At 47.0% G+C, this 27,475-nt stretch overlaps 1 protein-coding gene across 11 annotated transcripts in view; it reads left to right on the forward strand.

Moving 5' to 3' along the window:
* Positions 1-26,796, forward strand: part of Mapkap1 (MAPK associated protein 1) — a 206,516-nt gene extending 179,720 nt beyond the window's left edge. For 9 of the 11 annotated variants that reach the window (XM_076928551.1, XM_034494897.2, XM_034494902.3 and 6 more), the window contains 3 exons: positions 484-621; positions 22,797-22,894; positions 26,302-26,796. In XM_076928551.1, the coding sequence (XP_076784666.1) occupies positions 484-621; positions 22,797-22,894; positions 26,302-26,427 (362 nt within the window). In that variant the 3' untranslated portion in view covers positions 26,428-26,796. The remainder of the gene's footprint in view (positions 1-483; positions 622-22,796; positions 22,895-26,301) is intronic. The other 2 variants (XM_076928553.1, XM_076928555.1) reach the window with 2 other exon arrangements.
* The last annotated feature ends 679 nt before the right edge of the window (positions 26,797-27,475 follow it).

A 27,475-nucleotide genomic window follows, 5' to 3' on the forward strand; every position in this document is an offset into this window, starting at 1 on the left:
GAGGGAAACTCTGTTTCTCCCTCTATTTTCAATGTAAGACTTTTCCATATCAGAAACTCTATATTGGTAGCATAATCTGCTACTTAGGGTCTTTATTTAAAAATAAAAAATCAGAATTAGCTTTAAATGGCCAGCCCTCTGTTCCAGTGTATGTGTTACAATGTAGACATAATGCTTTTAGCAGTATGTGGGGAAATTAGGTATTGTGTCTCTGCTATATCAGAAAAGGCACATCCCCTATGGGCTTTCCAGATAACTTTGGGTGGTCACTCCCACCACACACCTTGCTTGCTCAGCCAGACTGTGACAGTCTGGATGCTGTTTAAAAGCTTGGCCTGGTGGAAGAATCCCATGTTCCCTAAAGCCCTCAGAGCCCATGCCTGCCCACTGTCTGATTTATCCAGTAGGTCAGATCACTGCACTGAAGTCACAGGCATCATGGCTTCTTTTTTGTTCCCCCCACCCCACCCCTTGGCCTTACAGGTATCTCTGGAGACAAAGTAGAGATAGACCCTGTTACAAATCAGAAAGCCAGCACTAAGTTTTGGATTAAGCAGAAGCCCATCTCAATCGATTGTGACCTGCTCTGTGCCTGTGACCTTGCCGAGGAGAAGAGCCCCAGTGAGTAGTCTTTTATTTATGTCTCCGTTTCTCACCCCTCCTCCCTGGGTGCCGGGCGCTGGCAGAATATATGGCCACCATGTCCTTTTTTCCTTGGGCCTGTTTAATTCATTACCAGAAATTTCTTTTAATCAAACAGGATTGTGCTCTGGTCCCCAGAGCCTGATGGGAGCCCCTGTCTTGCTCCATCTTGCTGTCAGTAGAGACCCTTGAAGCCCATGCTCGGGGAGAGGGGGGTACCAGGCAGGTTCCTGCTGGGAATTTGCACCAAGGGGGTACAGCTTGATTTAATTTGTGTTCCTGTCTCTTCCCACTGGGGGAACTTGGCCAGTCAGCCTGGACCTGCTTTCCCTGTGCCGCGCATGGAAGATAGAGGATTTCCTGCAGTAGCCAGAGACTAGACTTAGGCACCCATCATGGCAGAAGTGCCAGCACACCCAGATTATTGGCAGCCTGTGACCTCCAACTTATAACTGGACTTCTGCCTGGTCCTACAGAAGAGGCCACTACACTGCTGGGCTGGCATCCTTCCACTAAACCATCTAAGCAGATACCATGGGGGTATGTTATATTTTTGCAGTTAAGTAATTGAGTATAGTATTTAGATTAATGACTTAATCATTTTTTAGGACTCCAGTCCTAGTAAGGGGCAAAAAGGACACATAGCTCAGAGTAGAGCCTCTCTGCAAAAGCAAGCAGCCAAAACTTTCGTCATGTTCTTGGTTGCACAGGAAAGGCCTACAAACGGGGTTTCCAGACACAGCTGCACCTCAGCATTTCTTGGTAACTTGAGGTACATACTGAGGCTCTAATTTGGGATCCTATGTTCCTGTGTCTATGGATTTGAGAAAAAATTCAGAGGATTCATATAATCAGAAGGAGCACTAGGTAAAGGCTAGGAAACATTTATAACGTGGCTGATTTCCAAGGTCATCATGACTAAAAAGCCACCTTGCAAAGCCAAGCCCCACAGCAAGGCTTATAAGCTAGGCACATGCCACACGCCCCCTATGACAAGTGTTTAATTTCATTGTCAAATCCAGCTATGAAAAAGCTCCTTTGACATAGCCTCCAGTTTGGCAAGAAATGAAGGCTTAAGCAGGTAGAGAGAGAAGAGAGGTCATTCTTGGCCTCTGGTTGTCATCTCTGTTGCCCCTGTGAAGCACTGACTGCAGGACACCTGCCAGAAGAAACCCATAAGACAATTCTTTGGTGCTTTTGGGTGCCTGAAGGCTACTATATCCCCTCTGCCATGAGTGAACCTCTCCCTGACTCCACCCACTCTGTCTTATGGCCAGACAAGATATGTTTGTCCTGGCACCTTCCTTCCTAAGCACTGAGGATATTCTGAAGAGACGTTTTGTAACTTGTCTCAGAAATAGCAAGTGGTCACCTGCGTGTTGCAGAGGGGCCTCACCTGAAATGGGCAGACTGGGGGAGGAATGAAACCTGGATTTGGGTTCTCTCATTGACAGACACTTGCTGCTGTGCCTAAGAAAGCTGTAACCCAGGCACTGAAAAAGTGTAGATATGGCACATCCAGCTATCTAGGAAGGGAGAATCACAGTCACCCACCTCCCACTGTCTGATGGTATCAGGCATCACAATCACCCACCTCCCACTGTCCGACGGCATCAGGCAGTCACAGTAATTGCTGGGCATCTATGTTCGTGGCCTGGCCACATGCTCAGCTTAAGAGTACATAACAGACAGGGCCATCTTCTCAATGTTGACTTTCTCTCCAGGGTCCCAGTGTGCAAACCAGGCACTGAGCCCTTGGGGAGAGGGGGCTGTCCTTGACTGTCTGTCTGTTGCTGAGGAGAACAGCCCCTGCCCTGTACTCCAGCAGAGCTTTTCAAGCCATAGTCTCTGAACTCAGAAGTTACACATTCAGGGACCTAAAGGACCCATTGTGGGCTGAGGGGAGTATGGATGGTATTTGGGAGCCCCAGAGTTAAGAAGTTCACAGGTAAAACTTTACTTTGGGGGTTTTTAAATTTGATGTTTTTGTTTTGCTTTAAACAATAAAAAGAAGAGAAAACATTTCATTTCATGTATGCCCGTAACCCCTGCTCCAGGCAGGGAAGGAGTCCAGCTGAGAAAAAAAAAATGAGCCCCAGATTCAGGGAGAGCCTTGCCTCAAAGTGATAGGCAGAGAATAATATTGGAGGTCATTTGACACCTTCTTCTGGCCTCCAACCACACATACACTCAAACCAATACACATAAATATAATAAATATTTTTTAAGAGTTTAAAGTTATAGGCTTGCAAAGTAAAGTTCAGGCTCCCCTCACAGCCTTCACTGACATTGAAAACTACTGGGCACTCGGGCCTCTCAGGCCAGAATTCCCCATCTAGACCTTGGCCAGGGAGATGCGCTCACAAAGTCTGTTCTGTGCGCCTGCCTGGCCCGACCTCTAATTCACGGCCATTGCCACCTCTGTCCTTCTTTCCACTCCTTTCCATTCATTCCCTCAGACATTTGTGTAGACCTCTGGACAATGCAGCGTGCCAAATTATCTCGTTAGAGTCCTCCCAACCCCCATTCAGTCTCCACTGAGCTGAGCGGCCCAGCCAGCCCTGGCCATTGTCTGCAGTGAGTGTTAGTCAACTGAATGAGCCAGGATTCTGGAACCAAAAGTTGTCCCCTGTAATTCTTGTAAAATGCCCACACTGGGATGTTAGTAAATGAATCAAATTGACATTGTGTGGTTTTATGATTTCCAGTATCTTCACTAAATTAATTCAGCCTGGATCTCGAAAGCCCCCCCTCAGGGCCTCACCGACACGGGGTTAATCTCCGGGGCCTTCTGCTTTCTCTCTTGCTCCTTTCTTGCGTTTTTTCCCTAAAGGATTAATGGTAACCCTTTTTATCTTCTATGTCTGCTGAACCTTAGAAAAAAAAGTTATTTTAGGAGCACTAAAGAAATGAAAGTCACTATATTTCATAAGTTTAGCCTGTGATTTTTATCAGCATAGTGATGTATGTTTGTAGCTGAGTTTACATCAAAAATTATTCTTAGGGCTTCTTGAATGAATTATGGCAAAGGAAAAGAGTCTAGAAGTAGATAAGGTTTTTGATTTCTGCAATATATTCTCTTTTTCATGTTTTTATCTCTCATAACACAAGTGTCTTCCCAAAGACTGGAACGTGTGACCAACTGGAATAATTTAGTTGTGAAAACAGAGCAGACGTGTTATTAAGCAGCCTGCTTCACAAAAAGGCATTAAGGGTGGGGAGATAATGAAGCTATCCCCACGTTCTTACTTGAGACGTGTTTGTCAGGATTTTGAACAGAGAAGAAATGTTTTAAACCCTTTGAATGTGGCCACTTTGCAGGGTTTGTGAAGAAAGCTGCTGTCATACATTCATTTGGTCGTCATAGGAAACACAACTCAGGTTTAATTGATGCTGCATTCCAAAGTGTGAGAATAGCTGACTGGGCAGAGCTGAGCGTTAGCGTCGGTGAAACATGGAATTGCAGACTGTGGAATCAGTGCGGCCAGGCCCCCAGCAGCAGCTCTGTGACTCCTGCACCCGGCTTCTCCCTCTTAGGCCAGTGTTAGAGAGAAGATTTATCACTCTGTCCCTGTGAGTGTTTAAGGACCTGGAACTTAATGACTAAATAGATACAAGCCTTAAAAAGCTGCATGGATAAATCCAGACTCTTAGAAGAATTCTGAAAATCTGAAGGGGGAGCCCTGAACAATTAAGAATGAGTTCTCTCTCAATTTAGGGGAAGAAAGGCCCTCCCTTTATTATTCAAATCAGGGTTCCTTCAGTCTGGCTTGCCTCCACTTAGGGTTTCTTTTGCTATTTTGAAGGGTTCCAACAAAGGTCTTTTTTTTTTTTTTTAAGTGAATTTTAATGTGTCTTAGCAGATCTATGCTTGACATGGGCTATGGGTGGTCGGTCGGCTTCTTAAGAAATACTAGTTCTAAACAAAACCAGGGACCTTTCTGTGACAGGGAAGGCTCTCTGGCTGTGTGTGTGGATGTCCATCACAGCAGGTCTGGCCTCATTCAGAGAAGCTTCCACAGGTTCCGGCTCTTTAAAGGAAGCAGCCATCATTAAGAAATCAGATTTAAACCTTAATAAAGTAGCTGTCATCTTTATAGCTGAAAAGCGCTCTGTATCTCAATTAAGTAGAGATAATATACAATCTTTAGGAAGCAGCAGAATAGAGGTAACCTGATTACGTTTCTTGCAATAGTATAATTTAAAGGAAATCTGATTCTGCTGTTGCTTTGGTTATATTGGTGGGAGGTGTTTTGTTTTGCTTTGCTTTGCTTTTTGTCCAAAACTGTTTGGACCCAAAATAGGAACTCTCTAGGTTAGGAGTTAGCTGCAGCCATGACTCTAGTAACTAGAACCCCTGGATATTGGAGACAAGATTCAGTTAAGAGCAGGAGCTAAATTAGCTGGCTTATTGGTGACCTCGCATTTAAATGAATCTTTCTTTTCATAAGTACTTGACAAGATCTGTAAAGTAGTGTATTTAATTTACTAATTAAATTAAAGCTACTGAATAATGATTTGTCCACATTGATTTAGCGTAAATGGAAAGGATTAGCTCTGTTGTGCTCCTGAGCGGCCTTAATGGCCAAGCCGGTTAGACACAAAGGCCCCTGTGTCTTGTGGGTCAGAGGACATAGGTAAGCCAGGCTGTGATTGAATTGCCTGAACCTCAGCCTGCGTCCAGCTCTCCTCTGCCTCTCGTTCTATTGTTGCACTGGGCTTAAGAAAATGTTAACGCGGTAATAGGCACAGGGCCTTCCCCATTATACGCCTTGCTATCGAACGGTTCTGCATGACTAGTTAAAGAAGGTGGCAAGAAGATTAATGAAAGCCAGGCTAATGCAGAAGGGGTGCTTCTGCAAGACTTGTACCAAGGAGATATTAGAGCTGAACCAGAGCTTGGCTTTTTCTTTATCCTGTGACCTTTGAACCTGCCTTACTGTTGAGAGCTGCCAGGGAAGTCGACATTTTGATTGATGTTGGTACACGAGTCAGTCTTTCCCATTGAATTTCACATCTGCACGAAAATAGCTTTTCCAGCAGAATTCATACTGGCTAGAAGTGATAGCCAAATTGATGGCTGAAATGCTTTTATGTAGTTTTCATTTAAACCTAAAAGTATTTGATGGTTTACTCAGTATCCAGTTTTCACAGATTATATGTGTTCACTTACAGGCCTTTAATGGGTTTATCAACATAGAGAGAAAGACTAGTGTTAGGGATGTTCACAAGTTTACAGACAGCGCCAAGCAGACTTCATGAGTTAAAAGTTGCCACCATCCTTAAAACAGAAAAATCTACCTGAGCACCCAGGCAACAGACTTTGAGGTCTGTGTAAATAAAGCAACTGTCTGGTTTTGGAAAGCTCTGGAAGGAGCTCTGACTTTGCATCTCTTAAATGTAGACCCCACACTGGGCTCTCTGAACTTCTGGGACAGCGGCATTTTATTTGAAAGGGACTGACTCAGGTTACCTGTAAGACATCCGTCCTCATGTGTTCCTAACTCTCATGTGCAGAGTTGCATGTCTGATTGGGTGGCATTCCCGTGCCCCTCTCCCAGTAAAGGCAAGCAGGAAAGGTGGCAGCGAAATTAGATTTTTTACTAAAGTCACTTGGCACACCCCATCCCGGGCACCAAACCCGCTGACCCTCTTTTCTCCCTGGCTGACGTGCAGCTCCAGCAGAGACCACACATAAACACACTTCTCCAACATGACAGGCACCCTCATTCAGCTTAGGAAGAAGCACATGCCTGGGATATTTGTCATTCTTTAGGTGCTCCTGTGAGTGTGTGTAAGAGAAATTCCAGTGAGGGGTGGGGAATGCGCGTGTCCTTGCTGCTGTACAGTGGGCACCTGTGTTTATACAAAGTGGCCCACAGCCCTACTCTCAGGCTCTGTTGACTCCCAGGAGATCGGGCCTCACACATGAGAGAGTCCAACAGTGTTGTGCTTTTATGTCTCTGACAGGGACTCTTTTCCAAAGTTCCAGATCAAATATGGTAAGTATTGCCTGTTGGCAGAACAACAGACTCTCCTGGATTAAATGCCCCAGTTATTGCATTGCCTTTTCCTAAGAGTGCTCTGGAGCACAATCAGAAACAGGACGTCTCTCCTCTTAACAGATATGTTCCCTAGCCCTATTAAAAGGGGTCTTCATCTAGCCTGTCAGAGGGAGTCTGCTGGGGTTTTTTAGTTTTAATTACAGTATCCAATTAAAACTCCTTGCTGCATTTGGATGCGCCTCTCCTTGGGCCTGAGTGGATATGACATTTACAAGGCTCGCCTTTCAAGCAGACAATAGTGTGATTGATGAGGTGCAGGTTCAGTGAAGGAGGCGAGCGCCTGCGGAGCTCTGCTGAGTGCCTGTGGATTTATTTATCATCTCCTTCCCAAACCGCGAACTCTCGAGAAGGGCTTAAGGAACCAGGCCTCAGTTTCTCCAGGAGTGTGAAAGGGAAAGACCCAGTGTGGCTCACAATAAAAGTGGAAAAAACTATGGGCACGGGACCATGTGTGGTCAGAGGCCAGCTCCAGGCCTTAGGCTAGACTCAGTGTAATAGCCTGTAACCTAAGCTATAACGGCTTTTAAACAGCCTTCGCTGCGTTTTGGGACAGTTCATGGAGGCTGGCAGGCATTGAACAGACCCCTGAGAGCTCAGCTTCTCAGGATGTGTCCGTCTACTGCCCTCTGCTGTGGACTGACACCTGATTGGTACCCACCTCTGCTGCCCAGAAGCTCCTGGCCCCAGTATAGTCATCACTACTCATGACTTCAGAATCAGCCAGTGTGTGTGGCCATGTGCTTGTCTCTGTACTGCCTGACCTGTGGAGAGGTGAAGTTCGAAGGCAAGAGTTTGTCCTAAGAGCCTAGCTGGTTAGTGAGAAAGACACCAGTGACTGCATCGACTGTTCTCTGGGCTGTGTCAGACTGATGCTGCTGTGGGGCGTGGCTTTCTTAGTGTGCACTTGCACTGTACCAGAAAGAAGTAGAGGATGCTGTAGCATTAGCTGGTGTGCTGGTGTCTGTTAGAGTGGGCATGCTGTCCTGGAAAAGCTACCTTCTTGTGTCTCAGTTTCACTAAATGGTTAACTGGGTTTTATGGGCCCATCATAACAAATCAGTTATCAAGATAGAGTGGAAAATTTGAGTACGTTTGCGTTTCCTAGATTCTTATTACCGGTCCCCTCAAACTCATCCATTCGAGATTATTACCATGAGTGAGTCATGGTAGGGCAGGGACTGTCCCTGTGGAAACAAAGATGCTGGACAGACTCTTTTTCCTTCTGCTTCTGCCTCGATCCCATTGTAGTTTATTTATTTTAGGTTTGATGTTGGCAGGGTGGGTGAGTTTTTTGTTTGTTTTTGTGTTTTCTTTTGATGTGATTTTATCTTGTTTTTTTGTTTGTTTTGTTTTGTTTTTGGTTGGGTTTTTTTGTTGTTGTTGTTTGTTTTTTGGGGGGGGTTAGAGGATTGTTTGTTTTGAGATAGGGTCTTACTATGTAACATTAGCTGTCCTGTGGAGCTCTGTTACTATCTAGGAGTCTTCACCAGACTTGTTTTCACTACCTATTAAAGAATTAAAAGGCAGAGAAGTCTCCAGTGCAACAGGTGACAGCAGAGAAATTTTCAGACATCAGATAAAGGCTTTTATTAGGAGTGAGGAAACATACACATGAGACACATGGAGAAAGATTTGGAAAGCCTGGAGCTGTGTCTCCTCAAAGGTGGGTTGTTTTGTTTTAAGCCTTTGGAGGATCTTCCTAATTTAGGGTTGTTCAGTTTGAAGGAAAACAGGGTGGTTGATTGGCCCACAACTGTTGTACAGACATGTCCTCATCATATCCAGCCTTGAACTTTCTGAGCCAGTCCCACCAGCAGGAGGCCTACTGACAGGAGAAGAAGCCCACTAAGCTTTTGTTTTAAGCTGTCAAGGCTTTTGTTTCACATCAGGAGGGTGAGGAAGAAGCCGGCCATCTTGGAAGTTCAGCATCTGTATTACCTACTCTTGTGGCACCACCCCTACCCCCCAATCTGTCTGTCTGCATGTCAAGGAATTTATCTAACTTCTACTCCTTCATGTAACCCATGCTGACCTCAAACTCAAAAATCTGCCTGCCTCTGCCTCTGTTTCCAGAGCACTGAGGTCACAGCACACACCACTGTGTTTGTTGCGTTTGTGAATCTCCTGTGTTCTGGGGTCTAGGTTGGTCTAGAAGTCACTGTGTGGCTCAGACTGGCCCTGAGCTCAAGGCAGTTTTTCTGAGCTCAGCTTTCTCAGTACTAGGATTGCAGGCCTCAGTCATGGATTATGCCCAGGTTCCAAACTGTATTTCCGGAACACTAAATTCTGTAAATAAATAATTCCATAAAATCTTAACACCATGTATGAGGTGTTTCGATCTTAAGTTGTCCTTCATAGACATAGAAAAAGTAACTATACTTGCATTAAAAACAAAATTTTTATTGCCTCTGAGGTTCTCACATGCAATTTTCAAGATGAACTAGCAAATTAGCTTTTTTAGAATAAATGACTAGAAAACTGGACAGACTCTTTTAAAGCCCTGCTGTCTCAGCAGCACAGGCTCCTGATCCCTGAGGGAAGGAGTGAGTGCCAGTGCTTCCTGTGGGCTGAGACCAAGGTAAGAGCTGGGGCTGCTGCAGCTAGTACTTGCCAAGAAGACAGAAGGGAGCCACTTGGGGAAGAGCTCTCCCTGTCAGGGCTGTCACTTGCACTTGTGGTGGCACATACAGGGCATTGGAATGACTCTGTAGAGGCCAGCACATGGGAATGGTCTCCACTTGCTCTAGAGAGACTACTCTGCCAAATAAAGCTTGGAAAAGAGTCCGGTTTGGGAAGAGAGTTCAGTGATAGCATAAGGATGGCCCCCATAGGGTCACATATTTGAATGCTTGGTGATCAGGGAGTGGCAATACTTGAGAAGGATTAGGAGGCATGGCCTTGTCGAAGGAAGTTGTGTCACTGGGGGCGGCTTTGAGGTTTCAAAAGCCCAAACCAGGCCCAATGACCTGTGGATCCAGAGACAGAACTCTTAGCTCCCTTGCCAGCCTCATGTTTGACTGTGTGCTGCTGTACTATATTGTAAGCAAGCTCCAGGTTAAATGCTTTCTTTACTAAGAGTAACCTTGGTCATGGTGTCTCTTCACAGCAGTAAACAATGACAAATACACCCATGGCATACAAGGCCCAGGGTTCAAGTCTCAGCTCAGGAAACAAGCCAATTCCTGGAAGGAGCCTAGAAAGGACCAGACTGATCCACGACTCAGTCAGCATCTCTGGAGAGGATGCCCTCAGTGAACTTCACTCACAGAGTTACTCAGGAGGCTGAGGCAGGAGGATAACAAGTTTGGGGCAAATCTAGGCTACATAATAAGACCCTGTCTTAGAAGACAAGCATAGAAGCAGGAAAACAGCTTTAAAACTATGTCCAAAGGGGTTGGAGCTAACTCAGCACTTAAGAGCCTGCTGCTTTTACAGAGGTCCTGAGTCGGTTCCCAGAGCCCACATCAAGTGGGTAACCGTCTGGAACTCCACTCCCAGGTGACGTGATGCCTCTGACCTCCACAGACACCTGCTCTCGTGTGCACATTTCCAAACACACAGAGATACTCCCATAATTTAGAATAAGGTAAAATTTTTAAATACATTCAAAAACTTAAAATGAAGAGAAATCTACACTCCCAAAGGAGAAGAAATATAAGCTAGGGAAAAGAACCGAATGAAAATTCTAGAGCTGGGAAGTAATTCTTCTGTCAAAACATTCATTAATGGAAGAAATAAGGAAGATAAAAAATTATTAGGGTGCAGGTTATCTATTACCATATAACAAGTTAAACTTTAGTGGCTTAAAGCAACAATTATATGTATTATTTTCTAGGTGGATGGGTGGGGAGCCCAACACAGCTCAGCTAGGTCTTCTGGCTCCGGTCTTCTTTGAAGCTACAGTCAAGGTGTCAGTCAGGTGGGAAATGTGATGTTGAGTGCCTATGGTCTCAGCCCTCAGGAAGTCAAGTTTGAGGTCCCCCTGGGCTACATTGTAAGATCCTGCCCAAAACGGGTGGGAAGAGAAGGAAGGGGAAAAAAAAGTCATAGAATCTGCTTTAAGTTCACTGAATGGTGGCTGGCAGAATTCAGCTCCTGGGAAATGCTTTTAGTTCTGTGTTACCTGGCCATCACAATAGAAAAACTAACTAGATGGCAGTGGGCTGCATCAAAGAACGCTAGCAAGAAGCCCTAGCCTCTTATGAGCTAACTCAGAACACCATCTCTACAGTGTTCTATATGACTGGTTATTAGAAGCAAGCCACAAGACCATCCCATAAACAGCAAGGGGTTACATAAAGCCGTGAGAATCAGGAGAGAGCATCATGAGAGGATAGTTCAGAGTCTGCCTGCCAGGATGAGTGAGCCGTAAGACAGCAATAGAAATGGCTCAGACTGCAGCCGGTGCTGAGAGCAGAGGCCAGCAGCTCCCTCATCCCCTCCAGCAGCTCCCTCATCCCCTCCAGCAGCTCCCTCATCCCCTCCAGCAGCTCCCTCATCCCCTCCAGCAGCTCCCTCATCCCCTCCAGCAGCTCCCTCATCCCCTCCAGCAGCTCCCTCATCCCCTCCAGCAGCTCCGTAGCTGCAGTCTCAGGGAACAAAAAGGTGCTCGGGATCTGATTTAAAATATCAAACCACCAACCTTGGAAGCGTAGCAAGGCCAAGCAGGATAAATACAAAGGAAACTACATCGAGTCACATCATAATCAAATTGCTGAGAGCCAGTGATAAAGAGAAAAACCTGAAAAGCACCCCAAGAAAGCAGCTGTGCACCTCACAGAACCATGATAGGAATGATGGCCGACTTCCCGTCAGAAGCAATGCCAGTCAAAAGACAATGACGTGCCAGCTCTAACACACTGAAGTAATATCTACCCAAAGTCTCTATTTTCTCAAGTGGTCCTCAGCTGAGGGTAAAATAGAGACATTGCAGACAGTCAGAAAGTGAAGTTTGTCACCACCAAACCAGTGCAAAGAAGTGCTGAAGACTGGGGAGGGAAAACTCAAGGTAGAACCCAGCTCTCCACAGGGAAGAAGCCCCTCCCCCAGCTCTCCACAGGGAAGAAGCCCCTCCCCCAGCTTTCCACAGGGAAGAAGCCCCTCCCCCAGCTCTCCACAGGGAGGAAGCCCCTCCCCCAGCTCTCCACAGGGAAGAAGCCCCTCCCCCAGCTTTCCACAGGGAAGAAGCCCCCCCCAGCTTTCCACAGGGAAGAAGCCCCCCCCCAGCTTTCCACAGGGAAGAAGCCCCCCCCCAGCTTTCCACAGGGAAGAAGCCCCCCCAGCTTTCCACAGGGAAGAAGCCCCCCCCCAGCTTTCCACAGGGAAGAAGCCCCCCCCCAGCTTTCCACAGGGAAGAAGCCCCCCCAGCTTTCCACAGGGAAGAAACCCCTCGAGCTGCTGCCCATGTTTGGCACCTGCATAGAATGAGCCAACTGGAGGGAAGGAAGCAGGCCTTAGGCTGGGGTGGGGAGTAGAGGGCAGGACACAGTTTTTAGGGTGATGGTTTGAATTCATCTTGGGAACACTAATTTAACTGGTAGTTAGGTGAATTCTCTCCAAAGGGAAAACCTTCATCCTTTCTTGCTACATCCCCTTAAAAGTTGGCCAAGTGTACTCCACTATTATATATTGAATTTTATGTAAAAAAAAAAAGAAACATTTTTCTGTATTCTGATGTGTCTATAATATATTTTTAATTTTGCCACAAAGCCTGAAATATCTGCCCTGTGATTCTTTATAAAGAAGTTTATTTGTCTCAAAAGATGAAAGTAGAAAGACGAAGGGACCTGTCATCTGTCAGGCAAGCGCTTGAGGCTCCCGTGTGTCACCTAACTGGTAGCAACTCTGGGACGCGTCTACACAGTACAGAGCCCCAGGTTTGCTGGACTTCATCTTGTGGTGACAAACACTCCATCCTGTAAGGAGTGGCCTAGGACTACACAGAAGTAGAAACAAAGGTTATGTCCTGCTTTTGCTACTGACGCAGCTAAGGACCAGGCATCTGTTCCTTCCCATGCAGGTCTAGCCCCAGCTGGGACCCAGGCTGGAGCAGTGGCTCCCAACCTGTGGGAGAACCCCTTTGGCAAACTTCTTATCCTCAAAATATTTACATTATGACTTATAACAGTAGCAAAATTATAGTTATGAAGTAACAGTGAAAATAATTTTATGGTTGGGATTTACCATAACATGAGGAATTGTATTAAAGGCTCACAGCATTAGGAAGGTTGAGAACCACTGCTCTAGGGAGTTATTTTTTTTTTTAAGATTTTATTTATTTTATATATATATGGTGAGTACACTGTAGTTGTCTTCAGACACCTCAGAAGAGGTCTTGAGAATGGCATTGGATCCCATTACAGATGGTTGTGAGCCACCATGTGGTTGCTGGGAATTGAACTCAGGACCTTCGGAAGAGCAATCAGTGCTCTTAACCGCTGAGCCATCTCTCCAGCCCGGGAGTTATTTTTCTAACAAATTTCGACCGTGCTTTGGTCCCTAGGTTTTCCTCTAAAGCTTGTTAAATGCAGAAAGTTAGCATAGAGGACAAAGTAACAGTTAAATAATAAAGGGGGAGGGGAGGGCATGGCTGCCAAGTGTTGCTCACAGAATAAATCAAATCTGCAGTAGAGGAAAGCAGGAAGGAAGCTCAGTGTGGTCACTCAAGTGCCTGGACCAGCACTGGGAAGGTGGGGACAAGAGGAACAGGAACCCAGCGCCATCTTTGACTATATACACAGTGAATTAGAGGCCAGGCTGGGCTCCATAAGACTCCCAGAAATCCAAGGGAGGGTGGGGCCTAAGGCAATAATAAGCACAGACGTATGAAACAGCTGGGTGGCAAGCTTGGCGCCTCGTGAGGTCCTGAGGAAATTACGCTGTCCAGTGTTTCTACATAGGAATGAGATAAAGTAGTCATTCCGACCAGGCAGAGGGCTTATGGGTAGGAGTGGATGGCTGCATGTGTACCTGCACAAGCTAGCCGAGCTCCAGATGCATCGAGAGACCCTGTCTCAAGGGACTAAGACAGTGAACAAGCAAGGCACCTGGTATTCTCCGGCCTCTACATCAAGTATGGACATATACGCACACAATGTGTGCACAAATGCACACATGTACACAGTGCACACACATGCACACATGCACACATGTACACAGTGCACACACATGCACACATGCACACACATGTACACATGTACACAGTGCACACACATGCACACATGCACACACATGTACACATGCACACATGTACACAGTGCACACACACGCACACATGCACACACATGTACACAGTGCACACACATGCACACATGTACACAGTGCACACACATGCACACATGCACACATGTACACAGTGCACACACATGCACACATGTACACAGTGCACACACATGCACACATGCACACACATGTACACATGCACACATGCACACATGTACACAGTGCACACACACGCACACATGCACACACATGTACACATGCACACATGCACACATGTACACAGTGCACACACATGCACACATGCACACACATGTACACAGTGCACACACATGCACACATGCACACATGCACACATGTACACAGTGCACACACATGCACACATGCACACATGCACGCAAATACACATATACACACACTTTTGAGTTCCTCTTACTGGAGAAAAAGTACATAATATAATATGGGATTTTACTACTTAAAATAGAAAGGAATATTGAAAGAGTGTAGACACCAGGAGAATCACTCAAAGTGCTCCTAAACTATTACTTGTTTTGTTGTTGATGTTGTTTCTTTTTGTGTTGCTGAGAATTAAACTCAGAGCCTTGTGCTCTCTAGGCACCCAACCACGATTCTTAGTTCATTTCCTGAAGTCCCTGGAGACAGCCGTTGCAGCAAGGGAAAGCACTTGTCCAGCTGTTTGAGTTGCTAGCTGAACTAGCCATTTATTCCATGGGACATATTTTTACTTGAAGAACAACTAACTGATTCTCCAAAGTCCCTGAGACTTTGACCACCATTTTCTTAAAAGCAAGTAAATGAACCTGCTAGTTCAGGTAGGAAGAAGCTGCCAGGTCTGTCCCAGTAATAAAAGTCACACTGCCTCAAATCAGAATTCTAACTCTGGAAAACTTGTACCTGTCTCTGAGAGCTTGGCTTCTCATTGCTTCAAGACTTTTCTGACACAGTCAGTGGTGCTAAAACATGACTTCCATAATACTGCGTAAACTATGCTTCAGTATTGGTAGTCCGTGCAGTGCTATGAACCAATATTTTTCAGATGAGATGCTACAAACCCAGGCAAGGTAGACATATACCCAGAGAATTCTCTGTCAGCATACCCCAGAGGAACTTGCATACCCATGCTTACTGCTGCACTGTGCACAACAGCCAGGATGCCCATTGCACAGGAACCCGTAAAGAAAATATAGAATGCACACAGTGGGATTTTATGCAGCTGTAAAGAATGGAATTGTGACATTTACGGGGAAGAGGATGGAAATGGTAATTATTACATTAATCCAAATAATCCATACTCAAATAGACATTCCATTTGTTCTCTCCCATATGCAAATTCTGGGTTTATTTTTATATATGTATATTTTGTTTATTTTTGCATATGTATATTTTTATATATGTATATGTGTATACACAAGGACATGGCTGAAGGTCATGAAACCAGAAATCAAGACTTAAGGAGTGATGGGCTCTTAAGGGAGGGGTAGGGGAAATAAGAGCACGTGACAGGAAGGCAGAAAGAGGGCCGTGGGGGTGGAGACGGGCAGGAGAAGGCAGCAGTGGGGGCATGGGAGTCAACAAAAACAAACTACTTAGGGAAATCCTGTAGCAAGCCCATTACATTGTGTGCCAGCTTTAAAGACTGGTGATATTTAGGGGTTTGTTTGTTTGTTTTTGTTATATTTTAAGACAAGGAGGAAGATTTATTCAAAGCCCAAGACCAACCAAGAGGGGTTTGTTGTTTAGGTTGGCTTATTGTTTGGCTGGTTTGAAACAGGATCGTACACTGGCTGGTTAGAGGTGTATATCATCACATCTGGCCTCCAACCAGTGGATTTTAATGTAACAATAAGAAAGCTCACTAATGAGATTTTACATGATATACTACAACTGTGCTTTTTAAAAAAGCCCCTTCACTGGGGCCTTTATTGGTGTAAACATCAGAGAATCTTCACAAAGAGCATCAATGAACTGCTGCTTGGATCACAGGTCAGACACACTGTAGAGTGCCCTCCTGGCATTCGTGAGGCCTCGGTTCAATGTACAGCATATTATATACTCAAATGACAATGGCCTAATGTAGCCCAATATAATAAAAATAAAATAATTTTTATGTATATAAGTACGCTGTCTCAGACACACCAGGGGAGGGTATCATACCCCGTTACAGATGGTTGTGAGCCACCATGTGATTGCTGGGAATTGAACTCAGGACCTTTGGAAGAGCAGCCAGTGCTCTTAACTGCTGAGCCATCTCTCTAGCCCTAAAATATTTTTAAATACTATTTTAATTATTATTTTAAATATTATTAAACTTTGGGTGATATAAGGGCTTTTCAACTAAAAAAATACTTAGGTTAACTTGTGGGCTTATATATTTTTTTGTTTTGTTTTTTGTTTTGTTTTTTGAGACAGGGTTTCTCTGTATAGCCTTGGCTGTCCTGGAACTCACTCTGTAGACCAGGCTGGCCTCGAACTCAGAAATCCGCCTGCCTCTGCCTCCCAAGTGCTGGGATTAAAGGCGTGCGCCACCACTGCCTGGCGTGGGCTTATATTTTTAATGAATAAATTTATTTTAAATTTCTCAGTTTTAGCTTCTAGCATAATAAAAATTAATACCCATAATCCATATAAGCTAAAACTCTAGGTTCCTCAGTAATATTTAAGAGTACAAAGGGCTCCTGAAACCAGAAGTTTGAGAACTGGAATATACAGTATTGTTGAAAACCATCTTCAAATGTGTTGGAGTTGAAGGATGGCGCCAGGACACGAATTATTAGGGTACACTAAAGAGGAAGGTGACAGATCCAGACCAGTGTCACTGGATTTGAGACATAGTCTTGCTCTGTAGCCCAGACTGGCCTCAAACTCCAGACAGTCCTCCTGCCTTGGCCTCCTGGGTGCCGGGATTACAGATGGTTTTATAAGGACAGTTGTACAGGTGGCTGCTTGAACCTAAAGACGGTCTGAGCAGTAGACCCGTCAGGACCTGGGAGAGGGTTGGACATGGGAGAGCTAGCCAGAGAGGAGTGACTGGTGTGGGGCAACACCTCCCCTGTACTCAGGACTTTCTCTTAACGGAAAGATAGGGTGTTTGAGTATTACTTTGTCTTTTCTTCTAACTTTATAATTTATTATCCAAATTAAATATTGCATCATGAACTGACTTTCAGTTCTCTAGACATAAGGGTCTAACAGATGGGGTCAGGCACCTCAGAACCCATTTGTGTTGGTTGTACCGCTGGAGTTGTTGGTACTGGACCCTAACCTGGAGTATAAGACCACCAAAGCCACACCTCCAAATATGGCCAGTGTACAATTGATTTTACTGTCAGAGTAGAAACGTTAGTATTTCCTTGTAAATACAAGTTAACTGGAAATGGGCATCAATTTCTGGACCTGCCTGCAGTTTCTGACTAGCCATGAGTTCAGTCTGCCAATATCACAACTGCCATGGTCAGTGCTCTTCAGTGTGCATAGCTGTCCCTCTTCCCAGCCCCAAGTGACTCCCCCACATGTCCAATGGACTACAGAGACTCGGATTTTTGCCTTGAAAGGGAGGTGCAGCTGGTGTGAAGACAGCAGCGCAATCTCCCTGGAAGCCTCTGCCATCTGGAGAAGGGGCTAACCCAGGTACCCCTGCCTCATCATCAGCGTGTAAGAGTGCTTACAAGATCTGTGCAGAGTAGGCCAAGTAGATCAGATGGAGCCTATGTGTCAGAGGACAGAGGTCATTATGCTCTGGTTCCTCTCTCATTGTAATGTGCTCAGCTGGCAGCTCAGTCTGTGGCTAAAGAGCTGCTAGAGCTACAGAAAGGCAGAGCCAACAGCCAAATGCTTGGTTTAATCTCAGTACATGGAGGCCAGAGGATTAGGAGTTCAGGGCTAGCCTCAACTACATAGCAAGTTTGAGGCTAGCCTAGGCTGCATGCAACCCTGTCTCAAAAACAAATAGAGGCAGTGTTATGACCAAAGGAAAGTGTGTTACTGTCCATTTCCCCCAAGAAGTCCAGTGAGGTTTTTCATGACCTTTTAGACAAGAGGAAGTAGAGACAGCCTAACCCCAGAAGCCAACTGTTTTTGTTTATTCTGCCATAAGGGGAGAATTCGAGCGCCTCCTTTATGGTGCTTGCTGTTTCCTAAGTGCTATTCCCAAGGTGCCAGCAGAACCACAGAGTGAAGCACACAGTTCCTACCACCAGTTGGGATGACATGCAACCATTGAAAGAGAGGTCACGGAAAAGATTACAGCAGAGGTGGGCTGGGAAAAAAAGCCAGATGTTGGTGGCACATCCTTAATCCCAACACTCAGGAGGAAGAGGCAGGTGGATCTCTTGAGTTCCAGGTCACAACGAGGTCCAGGACAACCAGGGCTGCACCGTGAAATCTTATCTCAAACAAAACAAAACAACAACAAACCCCTTAAATTCCAATAAACCATGAGAAAACATGACAACTAGAGGCACCTGTGGGCGTCAGCACATTGTTGCTGGGGTTGTGTGAGATGTGTAGGTTTTCCTTTGTCTTCTGAATTTTGAGCAATTTTAATGTTTTTATAATTCTTGTAATTAAAAAGAAATGAAAGAGATTTCAGCTCATTTTGGTGTTTTGAGCAAGGATACCACTAGGAATTTTAGGCATAGATAACTGTGGGCTCATACCAGGTATCACCCTGTTGGTGCTGACAGGTGTGTCAGCAGACACACACACTCTCTCTCTTTGTCTCTCTCTGTCCTCTCTCTCTCTCTCTCTCTCTCTCTCTCTCTCTCTCTCTCTCTCTCTCTCTCTCTCCCTCCCTCCCTCCCTCTCTCCCTCTCCCCCTCCCTCTCTCCCTCTCCCCCTCTCCCCAAGGGTACTTCCTTTCTCAGCAGGGAAGTATGGCTGTAGTAGCTGTCCTATCCTGAGACAGTGGCAGCTTTGTTTTAGTGAAAATGAATACAGAAGACAGATTACAACAGAGGCTCCGTGTCTCTACTGCTGACATTTCGGTTGTAATTAGCCCTCTTATGGGTTTACGCCATCTTCTCTGGTTTACTTTAAAAATATGTGGATGTAGAGACACATTTACATATGCAGATTTTCATTTCAACATTCAGAAGCAGATGTGACGTCTCAATGGCCCCCCTGAGCATGTGACCGATGCCTAGGTGCCACATTTGCCCCATTATGTTGCACTTTATTCCTATGGCCCTGTAAAAGCAAGTTGGCTCAGAGAAATCCAACTAAAAGCAATACTTTCAAGACAATGAGTGTGTTGCCCAAATAACAGTCCCAGGAGTTGTAAGAATCACCCTCACTGAGCCCCTTCTCCTCATAGATGTTACAAGCTAGAATCCTGTCTCTCTGGGATCCTTTGCTGAGACCACAGGTGCCTGGGCTGCTGGAGGCAGCGCCTCCCAGTGTCCTAGGCTGGGATTGCAGCCCACATCTGACTGTCTTCTGCAGTGGCTCAAGCCTCTGTCCTGCCCTAATTCTCAAGTGGAACATAATGCCTTGAACTAACTGAATACTAGATTTCTATGAATAGTTGTTTTCTCTGCTGACATTTTTACAGAGATGGAGTGCAGCTGTGGCTTCCCCTTTCTATGAGAACTGGTGGTTTTCTTTAGATCTTTAAGGGTGACCAACCCACCTGGTCCCTAAGACCTAAGCCTCATGGACTCCCTCTCTCATTTGGTCCTGAGGTGCTATGGCAACAAGGGATGTGAGAGCAGACCTCTCAGTCCAGGCTCTGATGCCTCTGTTGAAAGTTCCCCATGTAGCATAAGCCATTTGTGCCGTATTGGCAGGTTCATGTCAGTTAAAGAGCCACACTTAGGATTTTCAGGCTTGGAACTAGATGGCATTATCAGATGTGAATTCTGTTTGCTCACCTGTGTCCAGGCCCACCCACCGTGGCCTTCTCCTAAGTCAGCATTCTTTCTGCCCCTCTTTAGCTCAGTGCCACATGGGCAGACCACTGTGTCAACTGATCTCTCTCCCCCTGAACTCTGGGGACACTAGGGAAGCACCCCCAAATACAACTTATTTTGTATTTCCCTGCTGTTTCAGACCTACTAGTTCCTCATGAGTTGGCACATCTGGGCATTATCAGTCCCTCCTGTCTGTACACCAGGAGCTTGGTCAGCTCTGGATCCCTCCACACTCAGCACTCTGTTTGTTCCTTCCTTACCCAGCATCCTTTGTCCTCCATAAAACTGCCCCTAAGGGCTCCTCCCAGTACCTGACAAGTCTTCTCACCTCCATGTCTCCATGGCAGCACCTGTAGCTAGGACCCTCACAACATACACCACACATCACACTTGACCCTTGTTCACTTTCCTGCCCCTCCCCAACCTGTCCTCTGTCAGAATCTAGGCCAGCAAAGCGCAGAGGCTGGAGTGAGGGACCTCCAGTTAAAACCCCTTGGGGAGCAAACTCATCCCCTAGTCCTATAGTCCAACATGGGAGAAAACACAGCTACTGTCCTTGGCCCGTGCTTGGACCCCAGGCTCTGGTCTGTGGCTGCCTGCTATGGCTCTCCGTCAGCCTTAGCCCAGTTGCAGATGGTTAGCTCAAGAGCACACAGGGTTTTGGTCAGGGCCATCTCTAAAGGCTCCCTCAGTGGGACGACTGCTTTCACTGCCATTGGCAAGCAGTCAGACCCAAGAGCGTGAGTCCTTCGTCATTCCCATCTGCCTCTCCCTCAGTCGGGCACTGACGCAAGAACTGAGACAGACAAGAAACACACATATTCCAAGAACAGCAAAAAGTAATGTGGGGATGCAGGGGTCACAGTGACCCTCTGGCCTTTGCGATTTGGCTAACAGTAACTTGTGTTTACACCCAGCTCCTGTGCAGATGGGCCTCGGGCTTACCCTCTGTGCCCTCGCGGGCCTGTGCACACTGCACATCACATGTGCTGTGTGGATTTGACTCTGCCAAATCTACAGGACATTTCCCATGATGTCTCAGCTTCTCAGGCAAACCATACCACCTGCATCTTGAGGGTTTGTCAGTGACAGGTGGAAGCAGGTGGTGTAAACAGTACATGAGGTCACTTATCAGAGTGGTCAGTGAACCCCAAAGCTTCAGGTGTGCAGGCCTCCCTAAGACCTTCTGGTCCTTCTTAGCCCTAGGCCATGGTGTCTGTGTCGTGGCCAGGTGTCCACACAAGGCCTCCTGGGGGAATGTTTCTGTTTGTCCTTCACAGCCCGTGTCCTTCATAGTTCTGCCTGGTCACAGCATGGCCAACAAATGGCTCTGCATTGTCTTCCACAAGGTGACGTCACTAAGACTCTAGTGTTGAATGAGGGAGAGCATTGGAAATTCACTTCCCTATCAGAAACAAGCAATTTATACATTAACGGACTGATTAGTTTCCAGTCAAGAATTCTTACGTTTTAGAGCCACAATTTTAAATCAAGCCTAATTTGTCAACTGACTGAAAGTGAGGGTTTTTTTTTTTTTTTTTAGAAATTATTAGTAATTTTTTTAATATAGGATTTATAGTCCCAATTAGTATCTTGTAATGATGTTTCCAGGATAAAATACCAGCAGCTCAACTTTTCTGGCCACAAATGTACAACATATATCAGTTTATTTTTGGAGATCTGAAAAATTAGCTACTGTAAATAAAGTCCCCAGAAGATTTCTCCGGGAAGGAGGGGAACTTACAGTAATGTGGGTGACATATTATTAATTAATAATGTGACCAGCCGCTGCTTCAATTAAAAGGACAATGGATGAGGAGGCCTAATAGGTATGTGTGGGCTGGTGAAGCTGAGAAGAAGGGGCTTTAGGCTGGGGGGCGGGGCTGCGGGCCTCTGGTATCATGTGCCCAGAGCTCTTGGTCTAGACAGGACTCCGTGAGCAGGACCATGTTCTCGGGTACCTTTGCCTGCCATTATTGGAAACCAGCTTCAACACAATTGAAGAAAAATTCAGACCTTGGAAGGGCTCTGAGTCTCTCAGGTGCCAAGACCAGGCCTGTGTAGATCAGCTGGGGAGTCTCCCCTCAGGCTGAGGCCAGGGACCCCAAAGAGCCTCCTCTTAGCTTGTCCTTGTGAAGGTCACACACACTGACATCTCTAGCTCCATTTAGAACTGGGGACCTGTCTGGCATGTGTGTGCCATCAAGTACAGACCGGATTATAGACACAGCTTCAAGCAGGCAAAACAAGAAACAGGTCTGACAGCCACGGTTGCTGGGGTGACCACATAGGAAGTGTGTCTGAGAGAGCTTTCCTATGCAGGTCATGGTGATAGGTGCAGGAAAAGGCCCACATAAATCTGATGGCACCTGCAAGAGAGCACCATAGGCCAGACACGGGGTGTTGTGACGTCAGTAACTGAAGGGAGAGGAGTGGGAAAGAATTGAATGCAGGTCGGTGGCACTGCAAGGCACTGCATGCTGCTATCTGCTTCGTGGCCTTTAGGAGAAGCCTCTGTGCAGTGACAAACCAGGCCGCGCCCCAGCAGGAGCCAGCACAGTGACAAGGCCAACTGTTGATCGTGCCCTGTCCTGTTGCTAGCTTATTTCAGTGTAAGCACAGGTACTTTACTTGCAGAGTCATAATTTGGGGTGACTCGGCCTTCTGCTCTCAGGATACCAGTGCTTTGGTACTGATGCTGTAGAGGCAGCACTGTTAGGAAGGCCAGCCCTCCTGAGGCACGCCCCTCAGCGTTGTGCAGAGGGGACCTGGACTGTGAATCTTCATTGTCTGCCTTAGACCCAGCCTGTAATGAGAAACCCAGCCACCCCAGGGAGCATTGCCATCCAGCCTCCATGTGCTCTCGCGCAAGTCTGGATCAGGGAGGACACTCGGGGCACCCCACCCTCCATGGTGACTCACCTGGGCCCTCCCCTCTCTCCAGGTCACGCGGTATTTAAGCTTACGTACCTAAGCAGTCATGACTATAAGCACCTCTACTTCGAGTCCGACGCAGCCACAGTCAGTGAAATCGTGCTCAAGGTGAGTTCACTGTGGCCTCTGACCCAGAAGTAGGAGGGTGGGTTCTACCTGGGCTAGCCTCAGGCCAGGGCCACACCTGCCTCGGCCAGAGCAGGACTCCAGCTCCCCTCCAGCCCCCAAAGGGGGTCCTCAGCTTTTTTTTTTTTCCTTCATGCATCATTTATTTTCCCCAAGCACTGTCAGGAGTCCCTTGAGGCTCCAGAGCCAGCTGAGGAGACAATAGTCTTGAATCACTCAAGGTGATTTTCCCAACCTGTTTGAAGCATGCCAACTGGGGCTATCGTACCAGGTACCTTCCTGGTGCTAAGTGAGCATCCCAGCTGCTTCAGCAATGGCTATTCTACCCCTAGGGAGCTCTCCCTTGTCAGGGAAGACAGAACAAAATAGACATTACACCAGTATGCTGACAGTCCCAGAGATGCTGTGGGTTTGTAAAGGGTAAGCTGCTGACATTGCCCTGGGTGAACAGGCAGATTCACAGCAACCCAGGAAGGGGCCAGGCAGCAAGCTGGGTCTCTGAGAGGCTGCATCCAGGCTAGGAGGCACCTCATGGGTCTTATTGATTTCAGTGCTTAGGTCAGGGCCTGGGGATGACCCCTTCTCTGAAGCACCAGGTGCCACCCAGACTATTAGTCTGTGTGGTACAACTTGACCAGGACTCTTCAAAACCAATGTCCCTTTCCTAAGGTGAATCCTATACCATCAGAACAAGTAGAAGAAGCAGAGCTAAGGAGTAAGAAGGGAGACGTGCCCCTATCCTGGGCTTCAATTTCCCTACATGTAAGGTGGTGATCAAAGTAGCTGCATGGCCCCTATCCATAAGCAGCTGCTTGGGTTTAAATAAACCAGCTGAGATGCACCAGCCCCTCTGGGTCATTTGCTTCCGGGAAAAGCAGTCAGGTGGTAGTGACAGCAGCTGATCTGCCCTTGAAAGTTCCCATTTATGCATGAATAAAATACTCAGAGGAAAGGAGACTCAGCCAGGATGGTGACTCCGGTAAAGAACCAGAACTTAATGGTAGGTGTGGTAGATTCTGGAATGTGTACTGCCCATATCCAAGGCTCCCTGGCCATATTGGAATACTGTCATTCAAATACCACATGGTCACCAAGAAATCGTCCTAGGAGGATAATTAAAGAGGACACATAGTGGCATGGGCAGATGAGGAAGCTCACAGACCACACTGACCCAAGCTCCTCAGAGAGCAGGGTGAGGACAGAGCCCACTCTGCACCACTAAATCCCGGGAGCCAAGCGTTAACTTGGCAGAACTTCATAAGGTGTCCATGGAGCAAGTCCGAGGTATTTGGATAAAAATATCCCAGTCCCGCCCCCCCCACCCCCACACACACACACACACACTGGGGCCTGGACTTATTTTTATAGCCAGCATTAAAATATTCAAGACGTGAGAAGGATTCTAGTAAAATTATAATCTTGTGTTTGACATCAGAATAATTTTCACAACAGCAGATTGATGACAGAAACACAGGTTTATGACTTGAGTATGAGACAGAAGATCAGGTGCAGGGAAATCATCACAGGGCCGAATGCTCCCTCAGAGCACATGCTTTTCTGCAACCCCTCCCCCGCAGCCCCCAGGCCTGCCGCCTCCCCTGAAATGTCTGTGTGCTCAAGATGTTTGTGGAAATCTCACATCATCATGCACCTCAGAGGGCTTTGTCCCTGGACCTGCCTGACTCATAGCTAATGGTTATGGTCCCGACCAAAGGCTGAATTTCACTTCCCGCTGAGAATGTCAGCTTTCTAACATTCCATCCGTGCCTCAGCCAGGCCAATGTGAGCTTTGTGTCAGCGCTCAGTTTCTGAGACCTCAGCCTGGCTCCAAAATTTGACAGAAATGTTGAGGCTCTTCAGGGTTCACCTCAGACTCAAGTAAAAATGAGAGTTTAGACCAAAATTAAATAAAGAAATTAAAACCCAAAGACTGGTGCCAGCTTAGCCATCAGAGACAGGGGCTTTCTGTAAGATGATGGAGGGATCCCCTCAGTAGGGGCTGAGTAGCAGCTACATCTAGCATGTCTTACATCCCATATCTCATCCAACCCTCCCAACTGGCCTGCAGAATGTAGACATCATTGTCTCCATTTTCAAGGTGAGGAGTTGGAGGCCCAAAGTCTCAGAGGATGCGGAGCCTCACTGGAGGCCCGTGCTGCTCAGGCCTGCCCCCCCCCCCCTTCCACATATGCGGGCCACACAGTCCCTCCTGCTAGCCCCGAGAGAAATCTCTGAGCCACTGTTGGGCTCTTCACACCGGGTTCTTCTGTGATTGAGTGACGGAGGCTGTGGCTTTATTGACCATGAAAACTCCCTATATTTTTATGCCTTAAGCTGTAAAGTGCATCGAAAGTAAAACCCTCTATAGTGCATAAAATTGGGCACGTTTTAAACCACAGCATATTAACCAGCTAATGGCAGACCAAAGGGCGTTTTTATCTTTTGATTATTGCATTAATCTTGCATTAAAATTATCTATGTGATTATCACAAAGTACTGAAGATAATAAATTTAGGAAATACTTGGCTTGTTAAGGACCACTTTAAATGCTTTTGTCAGATTAAATGTGCCAAAAATACACTGCAAACGCCAGGTGAGATGGTGTTCACCAAGCATGAGGATGCCTCCTGCCATCCCCACACCGTGTCCACGCTGTCCCAGATCACCCGCACCAACCTACATCCTGATTTATGGCTCTCCACTGGTAACTTGGCCAGGTGAGGCAGGCCTTCTGTACCCACGTGCCTGTACCTCCCACTGTTGGATGTTTGGAGGGACATTGTCAGAGCCTCAATCTATGACTGCCCTGCTTGAGAGCCTCTGGCTGCCTTCTTCAAATGAAGGCTGAGCTTTCTGGCAAGGCTTCAGAACGTGTGAGAGTGAAAGAATTGTGTTTTCACAAAAAACCATGTCTGGAAAGGTGCACAGGTGGCCCAGTGAAGACACACACTGCAAGTTGAAATCCATCCTGACCTCGGTGACCTCAGTCCTCTGAGTCCTCTGAGCCTCACCTTTCTTACCTGGTCCTGGCTGGTGGGTGCAGTGGTCACTAGAGGACACATGCCAGACTGTCAGGAGGCGGAGGGCAGGAGGCCGGCGATGTCAGGTGATAACCAGGACTAGGGATCTGGCTGGGCAAATCTGAGAGTCGGGAGCACTCTGGGAGGCAGCCCACACCGAAGAACATAAGCCTAGGGATCAGTAGCCCCACTGCTCAGTGACTGAGAAGCCTGCACTGGGCCTCCCGTCTATGGGGGGAGAGGGGGTACAGTGTCAGAGCAGCTAGTCCCAGGATCCCTTGCCCAAACCTGGCCTCTCTTCCACCCCATGCTCTGCCCTGGGGGAACAGCCGGTGCTGCCAATGACAACCATGTCCTCTTGCTTTCTAGGTTAACTACATCCTGGAATCACGAGCAAGCACTGCCCGCGCGGACTATTTTGCTCAAAAACAAAGAAAACTGAACAGGCGTACAAGCTTCAGCTTTCAGAAGGAGAAGAAATCAGGGCAGCAGTGACAGGGGCCTCCAGTCTGGTGCCGCAGCCCAGATTTCCTGCAAGGCCAGGTGGACCAGAGTCCATCAGCATCCTGTAGTGCCGAGACCCACAGGCACAGGCTGCTGGGCTCCAGGGGAAGGTTGAGAGGTAGAGCTGCCATTGGACTGAAACTTGGCAATGGTTCTAAGTAGCAATGCCGAGGAGCCAGACCACCTCCTGGAGGGGCCACGTCCTGCTCAGCCGTGTGCACTGCCTGGCGGCCCCACCAAGGATGTACATAACCATGCCAGACATCTCCTTGCAACTTGATCATATTTCTTAAAGCAAACAAAGAACAAAAGTGTACATTTCTCTCTTTTTTTCCTTTTAATAAACAGGTGTACTCTTTATCATGGTTGGTATGATGGACCATTCTTTGGGGTGGAGGATTGACAATATTGTCTTCTTTTAAATCTGTCCCAGATTGAACAGGCAGATTACAAAAGCTGTGGTTGGAGCTCTCAGAAGCAATGTTTAGGGCTTAGCCAGTAGTTCAACTGTGCCATTAGTTTAAATGAGTGCATTTGCTTTGAGAATAGCATCTTATTAAAGTTAGGAATGAGGACCTAGCATGTGCCGTGCGTGAGTTCGTGCGTGGGTGCATGCCTGCGTGCGTGTGTCCAAGGCTGTCATTTCCCCTTTCAAGGCCTTCTCAACATGTCAGCACCTGTGATCTGAGGGACAGGTGCTGGTAGGATAGTGTGACAGTGTCTCCAGGTGGTGCTGAGTTCCCAGCCAGAGTCCGCTCTCATCTCCTCATAGCAAGTATGATACGGTCCGCCTGCCTAGCTGACCTGTCTCCGATCCTCTTACCGGTGCCTGCTGTGGAGCCGGAAACAACAGCTGCTGCTGCTGCTGCTGCTGCTGCTGCTGCTGCTGCTGCTGCTGCTGCTGCTGCTGCTGCTGCTGCTGCTGCAGGTTCTCTGGGTCCTGCCCCATGGTCACTGCTGCTGCTGCACTGAATCAGGGAGAAGGAGAGCAAGCCCTGGGCAGAAAAGGCAAGGTACCCAGCACCCTGACACCACACTA

This window comes from Arvicanthis niloticus, chromosome 2 (genome assembly GCF_011762505.2).
Source record: "Arvicanthis niloticus isolate mArvNil1 chromosome 2, mArvNil1.pat.X, whole genome shotgun sequence".
NCBI classification, from domain to species: Eukaryota; Metazoa; Chordata; class Mammalia; order Rodentia; family Muridae; genus Arvicanthis; species Arvicanthis niloticus.